This window comes from Manacus vitellinus, unplaced genomic scaffold, assembly GCF_001715985.3.
Source record: "Manacus vitellinus isolate BGI_N305 unplaced genomic scaffold, ASM171598v3 scaffold_11_pilon, whole genome shotgun sequence".
Lineage (NCBI taxonomy): Eukaryota > Metazoa > Chordata > Aves > Passeriformes > Pipridae > Manacus > Manacus vitellinus.
In genome coordinates this window covers 18729772-18751963 of record NW_021938895.1, presented here as the reverse complement: position 1 = coordinate 18751963, position 22192 = coordinate 18729772, and the positions used below count along the sequence as shown (strand labels likewise).

The 22192-nt window shown below is 33.7% G+C and overlaps 1 protein-coding gene across 1 annotated transcript in view; it reads left to right on the top strand.

Annotated features, from left to right (window-relative positions):
- The window catches only part of CSMD1 (CUB and Sushi multiple domains 1), a gene marked incomplete at its 5' end in the record, with an annotated part of 865314 nt that overhangs the window by 681972 nt on the left and 161150 nt on the right, over positions 1 to 22192 (top strand). Inside the window, 7 exons of the mRNA XM_018088901.3 lie at positions 2730 to 2921; positions 5010 to 5148; positions 7891 to 8078; positions 9948 to 10142; positions 12022 to 12138; positions 13582 to 13695; positions 15598 to 15693. Of these exons, the coding sequence (XP_017944390.2) occupies positions 2730 to 2921; positions 5010 to 5148; positions 7891 to 8078; positions 9948 to 10142; positions 12022 to 12138; positions 13582 to 13695; positions 15598 to 15693 (1041 nt within the window). The remainder of the gene's footprint in view (positions 1 to 2729; positions 2922 to 5009; positions 5149 to 7890; positions 8079 to 9947; positions 10143 to 12021; positions 12139 to 13581; positions 13696 to 15597; positions 15694 to 22192) is intronic.

Below are 22192 nucleotides of genomic sequence, written 5' to 3'. Positions count from 1 at the left end.
CAAAATATACAGTGTCATAGTCTCAAAAACAGTCTCCTATTTATTTTCCATGAAGTTTTAAATCAACTTTGAAAGTATAATTTGGTGACCAAATCCAAAATAAGATCTAAAATGGGATTGTGAAAGATTAATTAATTAGAAACAGGGAGTCTTGACACAGTGGTTGTCTACATATGGAGGTCTGAAATCTCCTTAGCAATCTGTGGTTTTCCCAGCTGTCTGTTCTTCTGGCACCTACCTCTAGTTCCATGTTTTATATACACAGAAGCTTGTTCCTCTCTGAGTAGATGAGACAGTAAGAGAGAGGAAATCTGTGCAGAGAATTACTCTATAACTCACTGAATATCATGTAGCTTAAGGCTTAGAGAACATATGCAAGAGCTGAGAAGCAGCAATTTAGTTCTTTTCCACCTTAATGGCATTCAAATCTCCTCCCCTTTCTATGCCATTTTAGGCACTTATTTTTTCTCAGTCATTTCTTAAGAGTCTAACTTTGTAATTTGGTTTGATTTAGCATCCTTAGGTCTAAAATGTAGTTACTGCTTTCCCTGGTTTACAGTGTATATATTTTACTTATCAACTGTTATAAAAGAAGAACGGTGACATAAAAGTACTGATTTTTAATTTCTGGATTTCTTATCAATGCATTTAACCTCTATACCTGTTAGATATTTGCACAATACCAAATGAAGCAATATCAGACTTGTAATTTTCGTGCAGTTACAAAACGTCTTGGGATTCTTGAGAAGTAAAACAACTTGGAAAGGAGGCAAGTTGAGAAGCTGACAGTCTGTCTAAATGTTCACTTTACTAAATGACACATCCATGCTTAAATGTCTGGTGTTCTGTTTAATTAGGATCAAGTGTATTTGGCATAACAAAGAAGTTATTAAAATAACTTCTAAGGCTCCAAGACCAAAAGTGTAAAGAGAATTTCAATGTTTATTAAATATCTGTGATAATTTTTAAAAATTAGAACTTTATACATAAGAAGTGGAGATTAACAGTGAAATTAATATTAGAAGGCATCGGTGCTTTTTAATTAGTGCATATGTGACACAGTCAAAATGGGCAAAATGTTGTTTGCTGAGATATTATATCGCATAACCTTTTAAGGAGAAAATGAATCTATTCCAAGATATGTTGAAAAAAAAGGGAATAATTAATGACAGAGATAGGCTTGGGTTCATTTACTTGAAAGAATTGCAACTGCTTAACCGATATGCACTGGAGCAATCCATTTTTTAGAGCAGTTGATATCTATCAAATAAAGAAAAACTTCCCTGAGGTGATGACCATGCTTTCATTCCCCTGTGGCCAAATACAATTTAGTAAACTGCACTACTTTGGGATGTCAGGTAAATTGTCAGAATGGTGCATGGGGAATGCTTACCCAGTACTCATTACTAGTGACAGCTGTTGCTGTAATTCCTGGATTGATGCTTACAAATTCTGGTGGAAAAAAGTTCAACACAGTTAAAAAACCTGCCATATCTTTAACCTCATTTACATATAGGAATCATCCGAAACTACTAGATCTACTGTTTTGGAATGGAAACATGGCCAAAAGATAAGAATAATACAGTGTTAAACAAAGTTTCTTTGTTTCTAGTGTGTTAATTATAATAATAACTGAAGAATTCTTATATAGAGATGTTTTACAGTTTTTATGATTTATCTAAAAGACCCCCTATTTGTTAAAACATACATAAAACCATGGTTGTTTCTTATTTGACACTTTTTTTTTTTAGAAAGCAAAATCCATATCCTAATACAGAAGACTGATTGTAGGTGAGATATTTTGCCAAGATTCAGTTTAAGTGAACTATAAAAAAGTTGTTTCTTCCCCTGAAATGAAAAATTCAGGGCTATATAAACTACTATTTGATTCAACCAGATTGGTAAATATAGCATTTGTATGCTGCAGGACAATAAGAGCATAAAAAATATTTTTATTATGATACTTACCCTATTGCTCAAAAGGCATCAAATCTGTTTTCATAACCAGAATATTAAAGTGAGAAAATACTCTTTTGATGCATTAACTGGACAAAATCAAGCCATATTTTATACTAAAAATACTGGCAGGCAGTCAAAATAATCACGATGTCTCTCAGTGGGCAGATTCTTGTAAAAATAAAGAAACAAAATGCCTTCCTGTATTCATCATCATCATGGCTAGGCTTCGCAAACAAAGATTTGGGGAGGACTCTACACACATTTGCTACAAGTGCGCTTTGGCTAAAAAGGCCAATATGAGATAGACAAGTCTGGTTGCAAAGGACTCCTTAGGTGGCATCAGCAAGATATGATTCGTTCTACCTTGTCTTTTCTCCTCGAGAGTGATCCTGATTGCTTTCTCAAAAGCATCAGCAGCGTTAAAGATAGCGTGTCTTCAGACCTCCCGATTGGAGGCCAGAGTAGACCAGTTATGTTGATCAATATGGCCAAGGCTGAGATGTTGTTTCAGGGAGTCCTTGTATCTTCTCTTTGGGGCTCCTCTCTTGCAGCAGCCGGTGGCAAGTTCACCATAAAGCAAGATCTTAGGGATGCTTAGATCTTCATCCTTGAGACGTGTCCTGCCCAACGCAGCTGTTTTCCTTCCTGAACTAGCCAAAGAGTAAATAATATTGTCTGTGGTTGGAATGCTAATGTGAAAATGTTGTGCATTTAATTATGGATGGTAAGTATCTACACCTTACAGCTTTTATTTCATCATTCTCTTACAGCTTCCATTGCATCAACTTGTAACGATCCTGGGACACCACAGAATGGCACTAGATATGGAGACAGCAGAGAACCTGGAGACACTACCACCTTTCAATGTGACCCTGGCTATCAACTTCAAGGACAGGCAAAAATTACATGTGTGCAACTGAATAACAGATTCTTTTGGCAACCTGATCCTCCTACATGCATAGGTAATAAGATAAGATGTTAGTCTCTATTTAAGATTAATACAGATTGGATTTCTTGTTCAACTACTAGGCACATGGTCCGCACGCTGGAGTGATGATCTCTGCAGAGCTGTTATTTGGTACTTGTGGATAATGTCAGCCTCATTCTCTAGATTAGTGTTATCTTTAGCTGTGATTTTCTTACTCTATTTTATCCTTAAACTTTGCACAAGTTTGAAATTGACCAAGTTTAATAGAAGTAAACAGAAGTTAGGATTTGGATTAAAAAATAAAATTCTTGTTGCAATGCTCTCATTAGAATGGTCTTCTATGTAATACTTCAGTTATATAAATTGTAATCCATTATTTATTCTGAAAAATTTCTGAGTTATCCTATAGATTAAATTGTCATCCTGTGCAATCCCTTGGATGTTGCATGTTCATCGGGAAAAGTAGATGCAGAGAAGAGGATACAAGTGATAGTGCTATTGAAAGAAATTAGATATATTTCCATAGCACTAGGAGAAAGTGGGAGATCTTGGTTCCATAGATCTAGATGGTATAAAAGTTTCTCTTTGGTTCTGGTCAGTAGATTCATAAATACAGGCTTGGAAGTCTTGCTGAAATGTATTTTAAGGTCAACAGTGTAGCTCTTCTAAGATTAATCAACATCTTTGGAAATTTATCTGCTAGGCATAGTAATTTGTTAAATTCTTGTTATTTTGTTGTGTACTGATTTATAATTAAATGAAGACTTATTTTAACAATCCTAAAAAACAAACACAAAAGCACTGGAATAAACATAATGTTTTTTCTTTCTGCCAGCGATTTGGAGAGGTACTTTCCAAAACAGCAAATCCTCAAGCAATTGCGGTCTCTCTGTTTCTCTAAAGATAAAATATTGTGAAGGATTCAGGACAATGCAGGATAGTTTCTCTGAGACCATATCATGTAGCATAATTGGAGTAGTATATAATCTGAATATTGTTTTCTGGATACCTTGTGTGCAATGTACAAATAGCAGTATGAAAATGCTTGCTAAGTCTACTGGGATCATTCAAAAATTAAAAATAATTAAATAAAAAAATAAAATAAAATATATCTGGTACCTATCTGATCTAGAAGATTCATATTTTTACTTTAAATACCAAATATAACCTCTCTGTGGTTCTCTACAGTCTAGTAAAAAAAAACCAAACAAACAACAAAACCTAGCAAAGTAAACACAAAAGAAAGAAGGAAATAAGATAGAAAGAAAAAGAGGATCCTTTTGTGCAAAACATATATACATAATTATTATTTCCGCATACTCAAGGTCACTTTGAAGGGGAAAGAAGATTAAAGTAATCTTTACTGTTGGCATGACAATAGTAGAAACCTTAAGAGTTCTGTAAAGCTCTTATGTAATTTTAAAATTTTCATAAGTCCTTATTTCAGTATGCTGATTTATAAGTGAAATGGACTGAAAACTCCCCACCACATTCTTTAAAATGTTTAATGTAGGTTCCAAATCCTTAGTACCAACTGTTTTGTGTTGTAAATATGTTTCTCTGAGTCTGCTTGACTTGGTAATGTAGATGCAGTCTGTGTTGACTAATGTACTTTTTTATTAGACTTCTACATGATTATCATCTCAGAGAGTTGGATTCCTTATCTGTTTAAAAGCCACATTCAATTTATGGTCACTAAATAAATGTATTTGATTTTTGATTTGGGTAGTATCTTTATTGAGTGAATCAAACTGTTTTGAGCTACATCCATGATCAAAAGAAACTGGATCCTGAGTCCTACTATTGAGTTTTTCCAGTTCTTAAAGTACTTCCAGTACATAAGAAATTTTCAGCTTGAAAGAGGCAGGATTAAATAATAGCAAAAATATAGATGACAGCCTATTTAACTTCATATTTTTATTCCTTTTGAAAGAACTTCTCCTATTTTGCTTTTGAATATAAACTGCGATCAGGAAAATAGCAAAACTGGAAGTGGGAAAGCTCTGAGTTTTGTAAAAATATTATTAGTTTCGGTAAATGTAGAAGTCAGTTTACTCCTATTTAACAGCTAATGTGTGCTTGTGAATTTAACGTGACCATATTTCTTTTTACATTGTGACAGCTGCATGTGGAGGAAACCTGACAGGCCCAGCAGGAGTTATTTTATCACCTAACTATCCACAGCCTTATCCTCCTGGGAAAGAATGTGACTGGAGAATAAAAGTAAACCCTGACTTTGTCATTGCCTTGATATTCAAAAGGTAACATTTCTCCATGAATGCCTCTGTTTTAAAGAGTTTTAAATGTCACATCTAAAAATGACCTTATTTATAATTTCTTAAAGCTTCTAATTATATTCTCTGGCTAAGTTCTGGAGCATACATCTAATATGTACTATATCATTGTTTCCAAACAATGTAAAATAAAAAAAGTATAGTTAAATGGTACTTTTGCTACCATTTATAAAAATTTAATAAAAATCTTTGAAAAAGAATGTCAATCTGTAGAAATGCTAAATTTATGCTATCGTGCCTAATAGTAGAGACTTAAACTGTAGCAGAAACTCTATCTGTAAGTCATTCTTAAAGGTTTTTAGAAATACAGACTAAATATACTTTGCCCGAAGAGCATAGATCAGGAAAAAAAAAGTTCTGCTAAGTCAAGAAATAAAAGACATTGAGATAATATTGTATTATAATTATAAAGGAGTTTTATTTATTCAGTGTTCCATAATCAACCTATATGTGTTGCATAGATTTTTACCACAAATTTGAAGTTCAGGGATATAGTCATATTAATGTGTTCAGTTTATAATTTCTATTTGAATCAGTCCTATATAATCACCTTGTTTGCTATATCTATGGATGCAAATGCAAATTTTTTCATTTTCTGATACTCTCTCTTAAGCATGATTTTAAAACTAAGAATGGCAACATTGCTGTTGACTTCAGTGGAATGATGATCAATTGTGATTCTTTTAAAAAGAGATGGACCATGTTCAGAATTTTGCTGTGTAATATTTGCACCTTTTCTTTGAAACAAAAACAAAATACCAAAACATCAACAACCAAACAACACCTAAACAAAAAAATAATCCAGTTTCTTTCATTTTTGGATTTCAGTTTCTAAAAACTATTGATCGACACAAAATTATAGAACCAAAGAATAAGGTACTTGAAATTATATAATAAGGAATATGATAATTCTATTCTTCAGGTATTTGATCAAATAGAATTAAGGGATGAGAATAGTACTCCACTAATTATACTCTTGAAGACGTAACATGATAGGTGTGGTAAACAGCATATTTCTGTGGATTGTCTAAATAATCAGCTTAAATGCTCCATTTCAAATAAGGTGAAAGAAATTTGCAGTTACACAGTATTCAGATTTGTGAATTCTATTTTAAGGACTACAGATATCAGCAGTATAATGAAATTTGCCGTTTATGCTATACTTCTAATAAATTTACTGAATAATTGCAGCCCAGTAATACACACACTTTCCAGTAGCTGCAGTTAGATTAACAGTTCCCGTGGTCTTCTCTTACACCCTTCTTGTAAATAACAATAACACTGGCCAGCTTCCAGACAGCAGGGACCTCCCCAGACTCCCAAGATCTTTGCAGATGACCAAGAGCAGTAATCATTCTTTGACATCTGCAAAATCTACTTTCTTAACACACCATTTTCTGTTTATTTTACCCAAACTTTTTCATTCCTAGGCAATATGCTACACCTCAGCGCTGTGCTATTCTAAAGGAACTGGCTTTAAGGAGACAGCAGTGTCTGCATAGGATGAGAATGTGGACTGAGAATGCAATATGCTTTGTAAAATGTGTGTTTGCTACAGAAAGATTAAAAATCATTGCTCTATACAATTTGCTTTGCCTTGGTTGCGGACTTTAGTATTCTATTCCTTTCAACTCTTTTAACTCTCAACTAAAAATTATCTGTCTTAGCAAAATTTTCAAAACTTTTTTCTGGCTTCTCTTACCTCTTGAAAATAGGGCATAAAATATCATTCATTATATGAAGCCATTTCTGTTTGACATTACAGAGATGTTTTCTGCTGATTTCTTAGGTAAAGATATTATTCTTTTTGTCTTACATTATTTGTAAAGATTTGCATCTAACAGTATTAATTGATGTAATAGAAAGAAAAATTGTTGATCATCACACTTGGGAAAAAGAATTTTTTATATTGTTTTACAAAGATAGATAGAAAGACAAAAATCCACTCACCTGACTGAGTTCCTGCCTTGCCTGTTTTTAATGTAGTTTTACTTTTCTTATGTTTTCTTCAATGTTCCTTATATATCCTTTTATCTAGCTCTGTATATGTTTCTCATATAAATGCTTTATATTTATCTTTATGTTGTCTCGGAACTCATCTCAATTACAATCCTCTGAAAGACATTCCATTCATACTATTTTCATAATTATTTTGTAAAACATATAGATGTCATCAAATATAGCATAATATAGATGGTTTAGTGAGAATAATGTTAATTCACATTAATTTATCATAATTGTCTGGTATAATTTGTGTAAGAACAAATGCAAGTTCCAGGATAGTGGTCTATTTATGTGAAAGCATCTTGTTTCTAAAATGGTAAACTTATGTTTGTAATAAAGGGATTTAATATCATCCAGTTTAGCCTGCTAAAAGCTGGACTTTTAACTTAAGCTGGTTGCCTGGATCATTCCTCTGAGCACTGGTAAGAGGCAACCTCTCCAAAGCAGGTGATTCTGTTATCTTAGGTATTTAAGATAGGTAGGAGGATATGCATGAGGGATTTTGGGAAGCTGAATATGTTCCAATCAGTGGTAAAAAGAACTGCATTGAAAGTTAGTAAATTTTCACTGTGAATCATATTTAAATAAGCATTTATTTCTGGAGAAGAAAATGTGTGAGGCAGAAGACTGGCAACCACAGTCATAGTAATGTTTAACTCATTAAAAAGAAGTGAAGACTTAATTCTCTTTTCCCTTTATTTTCAGTTTCAATATGGAACCCAGTTATGATTTTCTACATATTTATGAAGGAGAAGATTCCAACAGTCCTCTAATTGGCAGTTTTCAAGGCTCGCATGCTCCTGAAAGAATAGAGAGCAGTGGCAACAGTCTGTTTCTGGCTTTTCGCAGCGATGCTTCTGTTGGAATGTCAGGATTTGCCATTGATTATAAAGGTACTGTTCTCACCATAGGCTATGAAAACATGAACAGAAAAGAATGTTATTTAGTATTTATTGAGACTCAAATCCACTTACTTCTATATGTACTCACACAGAACTACCACATACCTTGATATATTGATGTAAGTTTTAAAAATCTTCTGTTAATATATGAAGGAAAACAGAAATCCTATTTCATGAAATGTCTTTCACATCACTTATGCATGTTTTCATCTTGCAGAAAACAAAAATAGGTAGATGATGTACATCAAAATTAACATTTGGAAAATAGTTTTAGAATAATGGAATTGTCTTACTCAAGTAGACTACCTGACTGCTTCTTTCTTCTCAATACACACCAATACACTTTCCTTCCCACTTTGTTTTGAATTTGCAAATGCGTTTTTGAGTAAATACTACCAGACAATATTTGCATTTTTTGCAGGGGTGCCTATTACTAGGTAGAGATTGGGTTACGCTGCCTATTTATTAAAGCCAGACACTCATTGAAAATGCCAGTTTTTTTCTGATCACAGATGTTGTCCCTGGCCTGATTATAATCTTTGCTGAGATTTATCAACTGTTTTTCAGCAGCAAAGGTGTTGCCTCAGCTTCTTATTCTTGACAATGGAAGCAAGCCATATTAATGTACATGTTACAAATGAAGGAGCAAAAAGATCTAAGGAATATAAAATAATATACCTATAAAAGAGAAGGGAGTGAAAAATAACTAGAAAATCATTTACATATTTAGTCTTCATCAGTTGTCCAGCATCATGCATTATTCACCATGTTGTCATGGTTCTTTTTCACAAAGTAATTGTCATATTGCCATAGATAAAGTCTTAGACTGTTCTTGTCAAAACAAAATATCAAAAAAATGGGAAAACTATTTGTTCCAGGAAATCTGTAAGACCTACAAGGAAAGAGAGTGGAAAGTTGAGCAGGAGACAAAGACATAAAGATGCCCACTGAAAATGTGCATACACATTCTCACTGTATGTCTATTTTTTGTTCTCAGCATATGTGTGGCTTTATGCAACTGGAAGTGAAACGAAATTATAATTAAATAAAAGATATAAGAACAGAACACTATATTAAAAGAAGTTATTGTACTCCATGGATCGTGTGTTTGTACCTAATAATTAAATATTTTTCTTAAGTACATTATTCAATATTTTATATAGAATTTTTAAAATGATTGAATGGTTGGGTTGGAAGGTATTTAAAGATCATCTAGTTCCAACCCCCCTGCCATGGGAAGGGACACCTTGCACTAGACCAGGTTGCTCAAAGCCCCATCCAACCTGGTCTCACTTCCAGTGAGGAGACATCCAAAACTTCTGTGGGCAATCTGTTCCAGTGCCTCACTACTTTATGCTGATGGATTACTTCCTTATTCTAATCTACACCTTTCTTTCAGTTTGAAGCCAACCCCCCTTTTCCTATCACTACATGCCCTTGTTGCCTTTTCCATATCCCGGGTAACCGGGGGGACCCAATTCTTTCTGGAGAGGACCCATATTTTTCCTAGTCTTCCTTTTGTCACCAATGTGCATATAGAAGTGGTGAATTCCAGAAGTGACCATTTTTCTTCTACAATACTAAACTTTATTGGAGTCATTCAGCTTTCGGAGGGTTCCACTAACAATCAGTAGGAAGAAAATGCTTTTGTTTAGATCCTCTCATTACCATTTCCTTGGCCAGATAACCAATTTTATGAAAACATCCATTATCTTGTAATAAGCATACAGAAACACGAATAATACATTAATAAGCTGTTTAAAAACTTAAACTGATTGGAAAAAACCCATTATTGTTCCTTTTTTTTTTTTTAATTTAAATTGAAAGTGTATCTAGATTTACTGTAATTCATTTTAACAGAAAAACCACGGGAAGCTTGTTTTGATCCTGGAAACATCATGAATGGGACAAGAATTGGAGCAGACTTTAAGCTTGGTTCAACTATTACTTATCAGTGTGATTCTGGATATAAAATTATTGATCCTTCAACTATAACATGTGTAATTGGCGCAGATGGAAAGCCAGCATGGAACAGAGCATTGCCATCTTGTAATGGTATGTATTGTTTTCTTACCATTTCCCTTGTCCCCTTGGTGAATTCAATTTCTCAGACACTGAAGTTGTTTGGACTATTTCTACATATATAACTTGTATAACAAAACTGAGGTGAAAAAATAAGAATTATGATGAATGTTGGACTATAGTTTAGTCAAATATTTAAAAATATCTTTAAACTCTGGAATCGACAGATGTTCATATGCTGACTGTAATGTAATATGTAAGTTTCTTTAGACACACAGTATTATTTAGAGTAGATATCACAAGCATCTCAAGACTGCGTTAATTGTCACCTTGGAATAAGAATTATGGTTACTGAGGCAGAAAATTAAAATGACATTTCAGAGCTACAGCTATCTAATTTATCCTCTATCCTATTCAGCATTTGTGTTGTATATATATATGTATATATAGGGAACAATTTTAACAAATAAAAAGGGAGTTACATATATCGGTTAATTACCACAAAGTACTCATTTATTTATGTTGAAAAATTACCTCCTGCAAAGTTTTAGGTTTTTAATTATAGGAAAAGACAATTTAGAAGGAAACATTTCCACAACTCCATAACTTTGGAACTTGTTTTAAATTAAGTGACATACTTTCATTCCAGTGAAGTGTTCATGACTTGAGAATTTCATCTGGTAAATAGAAGATAGACTTCGTGGCTTGGTTTCTGGTATCTTCAAAGCAAGAGAAGGAAATACGAAGATTTTAAATTCATGGCATAAACTGATTCCTTATGATATTTGAATTTCACCTCAGCCACATAATCCTATTCTACCTACTGACAGATCAAACTTGTTATCTTCTATCATTACATTGGATTTTTGAATAATTCATACAAGCCGCTAAGAGAAGACATGGATTTGTAATATTAATTGCTGCCTGTATAAGGAAGTTAAACTTGCAGAGATATTTCAAGTGTGATTTTAAAGACCTGTCAGGAAGCAGAAAGAGCAGGGTTTGGAGCTCCCTGCTCCACCAGGGCTGGGAGCCGAGGATGTCCAAAGCACATGCTATACCCTCACTCACTAGGCACAGTTCCACAACACGAGCCAGGTCAGCAGAGCCAGGAGCTGGTAACAGGGTATAGCCCTGTGCATAGCCCCAGATCAATGACCTCGTTGTCCACCTGGACCACAGATCCTTCTCAGAGCTACTTTCCAGGCAGTTGTTAAATTATAATCTGCTATATGTAAGATGCCCACAGTAGGGTAATGTTGATTTACTTTGTTTCTTATATTAGAATGACATTTTCCTTACTAATTCTGTAGCTATAAAAAGTTTCTCTTTCTCTTAATCTTTCTGTTCTTTTTTATATACATACGAAGCTGAAGATTTTTTTATACATATAATCTATGTGCTTTTTTCATAATCATCTAGGAAGCTATGAAAAACAAAGAAATTCAAGCATACATTCACAAAGTAGAATCCTTGGCATTCTGTGCAGGGTACTGTCAGTGTATCTATGTATTCCTCTGAGACACAAGATAATTGTATTGTGCCATTTATTTATGTAGTACTATATTTTTTCCTGAGCTTTTTTTAACATGGATAGGTATAGAAAGATATTAAAATAAAAACCCCATGTAAATTCTGTGTTTACAGTACCTTTGAATTAAATAATTTATACTTCCAGTCCAATATGAATACTTGTAGTCAAGTAAAACTCTCATGTATTCTAATTTTAAATAAATTATATTAAAAAATATATCCTGAGAAAGAACCATTATATATTTCAGTACAGGAAAACCAAACAAAACCAAAACCAGTAAAGTGTCACTTTTTAATCTTTAACCTTTTTTTTTTTTTTCGGACTTAACTATTACAGGCAATCTAATTAATATAACATGTTTCTTTCTGTTTTTTCTAGCACCATGTGGAGGGCAGTATACTGGATCAGAGGGAGTTGTTTTGTCACCAAACTATCCTCATAATTACACTGCTGGACAGACTTGCCATTATTCAATTACTGTCCCTAAAGAATTTGGTAAGAATTTATTGTATTGATTTATCAATCATTATCATTGTTCTACTGTTCATGTATCCTTTATGTGTAATAATGATCTTAGATTTTCAATATATTTCCAATTATTTATAAGAAATAAATATAGTCCTGACACACGGAAATTGATTCTAGGGTTTTGACCTTTTACTTCTCCCTAGAGTAATCAATAGATTTCAGCTAAGCCATCTGTGTCTGCTATCCAAGTGTATTCTGAATACCTTCATTGATTACGTTATTCATCATCATGCATTCAAGCTTCCTGCGAAGTAAAATCAAGTGTCAAACCCCAAGCTTTTATATTCCTCTTATATTTTAGCTTTTTGTTTTTCATGTTTTAACAAGGGCAAGATGAGTAGAATCACATTTAAGAGGTACAGTGGAGGGCATGGAAGCAATTTTAAACAAAACTACCAGAAATGAGAAATCACAAAACTGATTATTTCAATATGTCAAAATACTTGGACAAAATCTCTAAAACTTGTGCAATTGTATGTAGGGTGTGGTTTTCTGAAAAGCTGTTTTTTTCTAATTCAAATCCAGACAAATAACAATAAGATCGATCCATTTTACTACTTGCTTACCAAAAGAATGAATTCACAACAACTAAATGCATTTGGTACCTTCTATATACAATAAAATCTGTAATGTCTCAGATGTAAATAAAATACAGGTGGCTAGAGTGACAAAGTAATATTTTCATTGGCTGGTTTTACTGGGTTGCTGCTTCATGTTTCAATTGCTATATGACATTTGAATTCAGTGAACCATTTGATATTTACTGTTGAGACAGTTGTATAATTAAACGATTTATTAATACTCTTTTAATTATGTACAGTTGAAGTGCAAATTAAGTGTAGCAGTATGACAAAGCTGGTAACACATTGGTATTTTTATTATTTGATCAGATTTTATAACTTTCTGATAAAATATGTACTAATGCAAAGTTTAAAAAATTGACAAATCAGTAATTTTAAAAAATCTTGCATTAAAACCAGAAAAGCAACTAATCATATGTGATTATAGATGCGGCTTAATAGTTGCTAAGGTTGGTAATGTCATTTTGGCAAAAACTTTTCTTTTTAGATATTCTGTTTCCTTATTCTCATAGGTACCTAGGCAATAAGGAATAAAGTTTATTTGAATGGACATCATAGTTTTGGGGAAAGTGTGATTTAATAATTATTTTTTTTTAAATAAAAAAATAAAGAAGTAATGAAAAGCAAATAGTATTCTTATTACATAAGTTTAATGCAACTGTTCTATCACAATACAAAATAAAGTAAATTAGAAAGATCCATGCAGAAATTCACTGGTAACTAAGACAAGCAAAAATATGTCCTTAAATTTGTTTATAAAGACTAAGTTCTTTTATCTTCTCTCTTTTTATTTTTTTCTCTCTCTCTTTTTTTTTTTTTCTGAATGCAGTTGTATTTGGACAATTTGCCTATTTTCAGACAGCTTTGAATGATGTGGCAGAATTATTTGATGGAGAAAACTCTCAGGCTAGACTTCTTAGTTCACTGTCTGGATCTCACTCAGGTAATTAATAAAGTAAAAGGAGTATACATTTCTCACACAGTTCAGCATGAAAAAAAAATAAATAAAGACAGTGTTATGAATTTCATTTGGAAATAAAGTCATTGAAACAGGATGCCAAGGGAAATGGAACACCCTTCTAAATCTTTGAATCAAGAATTTATTCTGGAACATATGGTTTAGGTAAGAATTGATTACTGGGGTAAGTGTAGAAATAATTGAATTAAATTCTCAGAATTCTATGTAGGAGGGCAGACTGGATAGTATAATTATCTTCTCTGCCTCTAAACTTTTTGAATTATACATCTACATATTCTGAATGGCCAATTTAAACACAAATTACTTGTATTTACAAAATGCAATTATCTGTATGCAAACATGCACCTAGACTAAAAGCAGGCCAGCTGTTGCACTGAGGTAACTATAGCAAAATGGTGACCTTATGAAATCATAATTAAGCTTATATGAATTTCAACATGGTCAGAATTTCCAATGAATGCATATATATAGTAACTGTGTTCATCTCCAGGGGATAATATATAAATATCTTTCTGCAGCTGTGAATGTTTTGTCATACAGTCCTAGTATTTAGGAAATTTTATATGTGAGTTTAAGATTTTTGCAATCCAGGGCTTTTCATGGCTTCTTGGCTTTGACTTTGAATAACTGGACAGATACTTCATTTCAAAAGAATGTAATATATCTATTTGATTTTTAGAAAATATTATTTGAAAAACTCAATATTTTCCTCTGGTGAATGCTAGCTATTTCTGTCATAAGAAGAGTTTACAAACAAATTTTAAGATTTGTTTAATTACTGGCAAAATTTCAGCAGCAAAACAAATTAAAATTTTTAAATTTAAGAGAAAAATCATCCAAGCACCAAATTTTACTGCATCAAGCTTTTATGTAAGTTGAAGCTAATGTTTGTTTTCACAGAAGATATTTGAAAATATTTGAAAAAAACTTACACTTGTGATTTTATTTATTCCTAGTGACATGTCTGATTTACATGTCACTAGGATAGTGACAGGGTAGGATTCTGTTACATGGAATCACTAGTTACAATAATATAAAACTAAACAAAGTGAAAGAATTATAAGTCCTCTTTACCTAGTAATATATTTTAAATTAGTGCATTATCAATAATTTCAGTAGAATTTCCTAAAATGTGGGTCGATACAGTCCAGCGAGAATAAAAACAGTAGTCATATGGAGTGGAATCCTTGCAGCTTAGAAGTACTGCACTTTTGTCTGTCGTGTTTCATTATTGAACTCTTATCATGACTCCTGACAGATCTGTCAGGAAAAGAGATAAAGTATATTAAACATCTTTATTAATCCTCAAGTCAGAAGTAAAATTTGCAAAGCTATAAGAAAGTTAATAATATAACATAGTTCATGTGTGATCATATATTTTATTGAAGCCACTACATAAAACAAGTCGTGGATTTGCTCTCTCGCATTTCAGTTTTAGTCTTAAAATGGTAAACATCCCATGAAGATTCCTGTGGCATTTTTCAAATATTTTTAATTGTTTAATGTGTTTTTCAAAGCAAAGCTTTCAGTCACAGAAAAGAGTTAACTAAAAATTCTTCTAATGATTTTGACCCCAGGTGGCAGTAGGGTTCTCAAGTCAAGTAGTTTATTCGACCTCTAGTTCCAACACCTGCAGTAAATGTCAGAAGGCTTATGTTGTTCAGTCAGGAAGTCTTTTTATTTTGACAAAAGTTTTCAAACCTCCAATGGCAAATTTAATTTTGTACAATGCTATTTATATTTCCTTTAACTACAGAGGAAAACATAAGACTATGTATTTTAACAGTATATTTGATTCCATACCAAAGAGCTGTAAGTCTTGTTTCTGTTTTGCGTATATAATTTATTTTCTGTTTCCATTTGTAGGAGAGACATTGCCTTTGGCTACATCTAATCAAATTCTTCTGCGATTCAGTGCTAAGAGTGGGGCATCAGCCAGAGGGTTTCACTTTGTTTACCAAGGTAAACATGTCTGCTTTTGCTGCAAGACCCTGGTGCCAGTTTCATGAAGTGTATTATCTTTAATTCTTCACAGGTCTTAACGTATTGCTTTAAATATAAACGTAGTCTTAACCTTTTTCCAGCAATCAGGGACTTCTGATGGTAGACTGGCTTCATAAGGGCAGCTGTCTGCATTGAATCCTATCTGGCCCCATGGACTTGAATATATCCAGCCTTTCTCCGTAGTCTGTTGTCTGTTGCTCCCTTACTGCTGAGTGAGTTCAAGGTTTTTGAGAGTTTCCTCAGTTGTATTAGTCTTTCTCTGTACTCCCAGTTGATTTTTCAAGAGTTTTTTTCAGGCTGCTAAGGAATTCTGTTTTCTTGAGAGCTTGGAGAGAAAATTACTATGGCAGAGACCATTAGGTAGTTTCAATATTGAAGGGTGGATGGAAGACTTACTGGTCTGTTTCTGACCCAACTGAGCTTGAGGAGGTATTATATGCATGTCTGCACACTGCAGCTGGAATGCAAGAAAGAGACAGCATGACCAAGTCTGTTAGTATGCTGCTGGGCAGCTTAATACACTAAGCTGATCCATGTGTCTTGGAGAATGCAGTCTGGTGACACCTGGACCGCTACTTACAGATTCATTGCCTGTACAGCCAACAAATGCAGCCCCAAAGGGACTTCTGGGCAGTTCACTAGATGAATTGCACACATACCCAATAAGTGTAATGAGACACTCATTGAGCACTGTGGGTTATTGTGTACTAGTTTTTCAGCTTTACTAAATTGAAGTGTAAAATTAGTTTTGGGTAGTTTTAAATAATATTATCGAGATTCCTATTTTCCTTTTTAATTTTTGATTTTCTTTTTTTTTTTAACATTGGAGCACAGTTGTATGTTGACACTGCAAATAAATGGAAAGAACTGTCTCACCTCAAGAATATTTTTCCACTGTTGGAAGAAACTTGTTGGACTGTTTTTTAAGCCTTCTTACTTCTGTATTTATAGAAAGATATCACCATGACTGCACACTCTATTTTAGATATACCTCAAGATATCATTACCTGCTCTTTTTACACATCAAAAACATCACATGCATTAAAATTTGTCATGGAAAATTAATCATAAAAGAGGGGGAATATAAACTTTTGGAATTATAAAAGAACTTTCAGCATTTAGTTCTTATCCATTTGCATATGAATGACATCTTTCTGTCTAAGTCTATTTGATTGTCATGTGCCTAAAGTGTTATTTTTTGCTGCTTTATAAGAACTCATAGTGATACAAACTCACAATTCTATTAGCTGTATATGTATATATACACACATATAGATTACTGGATAGACTGGAAGCCTCCAGGTGAGGACAACGCTATGCCTCATTTAATTAATTTGTGGTTTTGGTAACTGTAAGAAATAGATTTTAACAAATGAGAAGAAAATGAGTTAGAAAAAGTCACTTTATTTGTCTCAGGAGAATCACGAAGCTATTTGAATATAGAGGGGTTTTAATATATTTTATATATATATATATATATACACATATATCGGTTAATGAGTTAGTGGCATTTAATAACATCTATAATTTTGAGATTTTTTTCTCTCTTCTTTTGAAGCATGTGATCATACTTCCAATGACCACCTGCTTGATAGCCTTTTAAATACTCCAGAGAATGACATCCACTCTCATACTGAACACAGTAGTCTGGTCTGCAAAGTCAATCATTTTATTTATTGCCCTCTATTCCAGGTTGACCTTCTTCGCTGTTCACTTTTCCACTGGGCTGATTTCAATTTTGTTTCACAGCAGTATGAAACATTTACTAAAAGATAATTACTGTAGAAAATGGAATGCCAATGTGATACAGCTTGAGAAGTCTAGGTTGCCAACACTATAGGCAAAAGTTAAAATAAAGGCTAGAGGGGAAAAAGTTATTGCTTGTGTTATTTCACATTCTGGTTTCAGCAAGCAACAGATAAGGTTTGTAGCTTTTGATTCAGATTTAATGGCTTTTGTAATGCCACTTTATAAAAAAATTCTTTTTAGCTGGGTATGTCATCTCTGCCTTCATTTCTTTTTCTTAGATCGTCACATTTCCTTGTGTTTCATGCAATAGATAAAGACTATCTGTAATATCAGACTGAATGAATATCCAGTCTTTCAAACTATTAGAGTCAGGTATGTTGATGCATGCTAGGAACAATCATGTTTAAGAAGACTGAGAATTATATATTTTTCAGGTTTTCATATGTTGGTCTTCCTGCTAAGACATCACCTAAGAAACAAGAACTTATATTTTTTTTATGGCTGAGGCTGCAGCAGTACAGAGTTCACTCCCTAAATAGAAAAGTAATGACCTTCCTACCATCCAAAAATTTATGGGGTTTTAATACTTGTTTTCTTCTTCTTGCTCTACCATACAAATGCACGAACTAATTTATGAGATCAAATGAGATTTTTTAAAGAGGATTATTAAGAAAGTTACCATACTAGGATCAGGAAGGATTGTGTGATAAAGACAAAGAGGAGCAACAATATAGGAGGAATATGACTTTATCAATTAAGGTAATCTAATCTGTGACAAGACTAAAATACAGAGCCACACATTGTCTGTTAAATTTGAGAGCAGAACTAAAACTGTTAGTATTATTCTACATATGTATTACTATGACACATTATGTCCTACTTTAAAGCAGACATCCTAGAGAGGTGACTGATGCCCCAAGCCTGTCAGTGTTCAAGAGACATTTGAAACATGCCCTTAATAACATGTTAATATCATGACTTGGTAAGTCCTGAATTGGAAAAGCAGTTGGACTAAATGATTGTTGTAGGTCTCTTCCAACTAAAATAATCTACTGGTGAGAGGCATTTTAGCTGAGCTGTCAGCTGTGTCACCTTTAAGAGGAACACACATTTTCCTAACTTTTTATAGATGTTTGAAACTGTACTACATTTTGCCATGGACTATTTAAATCTAAGTCCCATTTTAAACAGTATGGAACTATCTCACTTTGTTGTTGGCTTCCATTACGTGTATTGTTAAGGCAGTTCTTTTTAAAACAGGAGGAAACAATAACAAAAAGAGTACCTGTTATAGTGATCGTGCATCTTAGCATTTCTTTTCTCACTGTAACCATTAACACAGTATTAGTAAAACCTGTGAAAAACTGAGTAAAATATCAATTTTAACATGGCATTGAGTGTTTCTTGCTGACAATAGAATAATCTGACACAACCCTAGCCATGGATATTCATGGCTGATCTCAGTAAAATAGTGCCTTTTAGTCTGAAAAGCAAACACATAACAGTACTTCTGCTATGTGAACTCATTTAAGAGTACTACTGAACTGTCCCAATATTTTTTCTCCTGTCTGAGATAGCTTGCTCACAGGAAAATAACTTTCATAAGGCAATATTATAATGAAGCCAGATGATCAAATATCCTTTGTTGAGAGGTGCTGAAAATTCTAGTTAAGCAAAAAAACTATTTGGATTAGTAGTGCATGAATGCAAATTTCCAGATGTGATTACTGAAAATTATGGGATTTTCTTCCATAGCTTACTTCCTTTTGAGAAATTGGGTGAAAAAATACACAAAGAAAGGTAGTATTCCCATAAAAGGCCAAGCAAGAGTTTCTTCCACACAACAAATGAAAAATACTACAGAAGTGATGCTGAAATTTTCAGTCAGGTCACGTAGCCTCTTATGTAGGACAGGTAAGCTTTAGGCATGTGTAAGGGTAAAAGTTTAACTAGCAGTGGGCTGAGGTGGTGACCTGTGTGGGAGGAGGTCATGGAGTACCATGTGCCACTCACAAACAGCTTTCTCTGAAGCTGGTATAAAGAAGTTCTCACATGCCAAAGCTTCCACTAGTCATAGGAGCATGTGATGCCTGTTCTCAAAAATATCTGAGTGACAACTGCTTTGGGGTAGAGATGCTTCTGGGTAAATGCTGCTAAAGAAACTGCTGGAGGGCTTGTTGGAGATACTCTTGGAAAGAGACCCTCCATGCCAAAAGGCTAGTATTTCTAAAAGGACTGTGGCCTATGTGTAACCCCCGCTGGAGTGAGAACACCTCAGAGGGATTGGCAGTCTGTGAAAGTCCTGTTCTGCAGCAGGGAATGTCCCTCTACCAGGGGAGGTTTAGCTTAGATATTAGAAAGAAATTCTTTACAGAGAGGGTAATCAGGAACTGGAATGGGCTGCCCAGAGAGGTGGTGGATTCTCTGTCCCCGGAACTTTTTAAGATGAAACTGGATGTGTCACTCAGTGCCATGGTCTAGTAACCACAGCAGTAGTGGATCAAGAGTTGGACTGGATGATCTCGGAGGTCCCTTCCAACCTGGCTGATTCTACGATTCTATGATCTTTGAGCAACTATAGCACATAGGTGACCCACAGTGGAGCAAGAACACTCAGAGTGATCTGAAAAATTGAAGAAGCAAAAAGCAGGACAAAAATGGGTAAAACACAAGTATATCAAAGCAAAAAGAAAAAAAAAAATTAAGCAAAAAGGGAGTGCATGAGCCCACCTCCTGTGCTGCCTCTCACATCACTGGCAGAACAAAGATGGACACAAGAAAGTTGAGACAAAGAAAGGGGGTGGATAGGTGTTTGAAGTTGAGTTTGGTGAGAATGAAATAAAACTGTTTACTTAAGTTGTTGTTTAACTGTTTATATCCTCTTTCTTCTTAAATCCTGAATCAGTGATCAGAAGTTTGTGTAAATTAGTAGTAAATTAAATTAAGCAGAATTAAGCATAAATTCCCTGAATTGAGACTGGTTTTTCCACAACAATGTATTGTACCTTTTACTGTCACATGACTGTGAATGATTTATCTCATTACCAAAACTCCCATGTGAGCAAGTAGTCCTGACCAAGGGGTGGATTAATGCCTAATCATGCGGCAGAAACTGTAGTTCTAGGCATATGGCAGTCACATGGCTGGATGTGTGAGCAGTCATCATTACCTAGTCAATTGTGAAGTCATCATCACCTAGTCCACTGTAAAGTCAATATACAACAAAATTAAAAAGAAAAGGTTTGAGTAAAATGGTGCTTGTACAAAAGATACTTTGGTAGAGAAAATGCTATTAATCCCAATAAAAAAGAACAAAAAAGAGAGCAGTCTGGGTTAGCTGAACTGACCTGGTAGACTGCATCTGGTCTGCAGATTATGATCAGGAATAACTGTGACTGTGTGAAATCCTTGAAATATGATTTCTTCATTATCCTTCCGCAATTGCCGGGCAGTTTCCTGCCATGGTCAGAACTATATACATAAACATGTTTTACAGAGTATCTGTGTGATAATGAGGCCCTAAAATCCTGTTTATTTGAACAAAGGCAGGTATATTACATTTTCTGAAAGGTAAGTGGTTTGTTTAAATTGTGTAGTGTTTAAACATTAAAAAAAAAAAGTGTATTTGCTTTTGTTTTGCCCTACTGTGTACCTCTGACCTTCAATCCTCTCTTAAACTTTCAAGGTTAAAATCTTCTGCAACCGTCTAACATACTGATTTAGAAGAAAATATATGTTACTGTACCTGTATGACATTGCGGGACAAATCATTGCATAATGAGTTGCATAACAAAGAGTGTGTATTTTACTGTTATTGCTAGTATCGATTATTTTTAAATATTCTTTGAAAAAATTTTTCTCTTCATTCAGTAATACTTGCATAAACTAAACTCTTATATTCGGTAGCAATGAAGAAAACTGGTAGAACATAATGTAATAATAAATGAGAGCTCCCAATGTTCTTCTAAAATATGTTGCATATCTAATGCTAGATTTAAGATAGGATTGATTTCAGTTAGTGTTCTGTATCCAACTCATTAACAAATGTTAACTGTTAGAGCATTTACCAATACTTAAAACTTAGATAATTATGATTCTTAATAGAGCAAATTACAATATAAGACATAAGGGAAGCATAAAGCTATCAGTATGAAAATAAGTATATATAGGCTCCATATACCTTGTCTTTCACTTAGTGAGCAGGGTAGCTGAACAAGGAGGGGAGCAGGGTGTGTGTGTGCAAGTGTGCACATGAACAATGGAAATACCGCTCTTCACTATTACAGGCCAGCAAAGGAATTTAAGCATAATGTTATAACATAAAACTAACTGTGATTCTGTTTACACTAGTAAGCCTGAAGCGTCATGTCTAAAAATTTGCCCAGAATGAAGTGTAACACCCGCCTCCCTTTTTTTTCTTCTGTGCCATTCCGTGTCTTTCTTACTTAAGAACTAAATGGCAAGCAATTTTTATGGTGTTACTTGAGCAGTATAACTAGTTAGAACTGGTCTAAAAATCCAAAGAATGCTCAGTGATGCTCTAAAGTAATTCTTGAAGAAACCAAGCTGATCAAGCAAAGCCTTTGATCATGCCACTCATACAGAAAAATTGCTTATATTTAATTAGCTTATTTTAATGCATATTTATTTTATTATACTGTAAAACATAGGTGATATTGCACACAAATTGCACTTCTATTATTTTCTA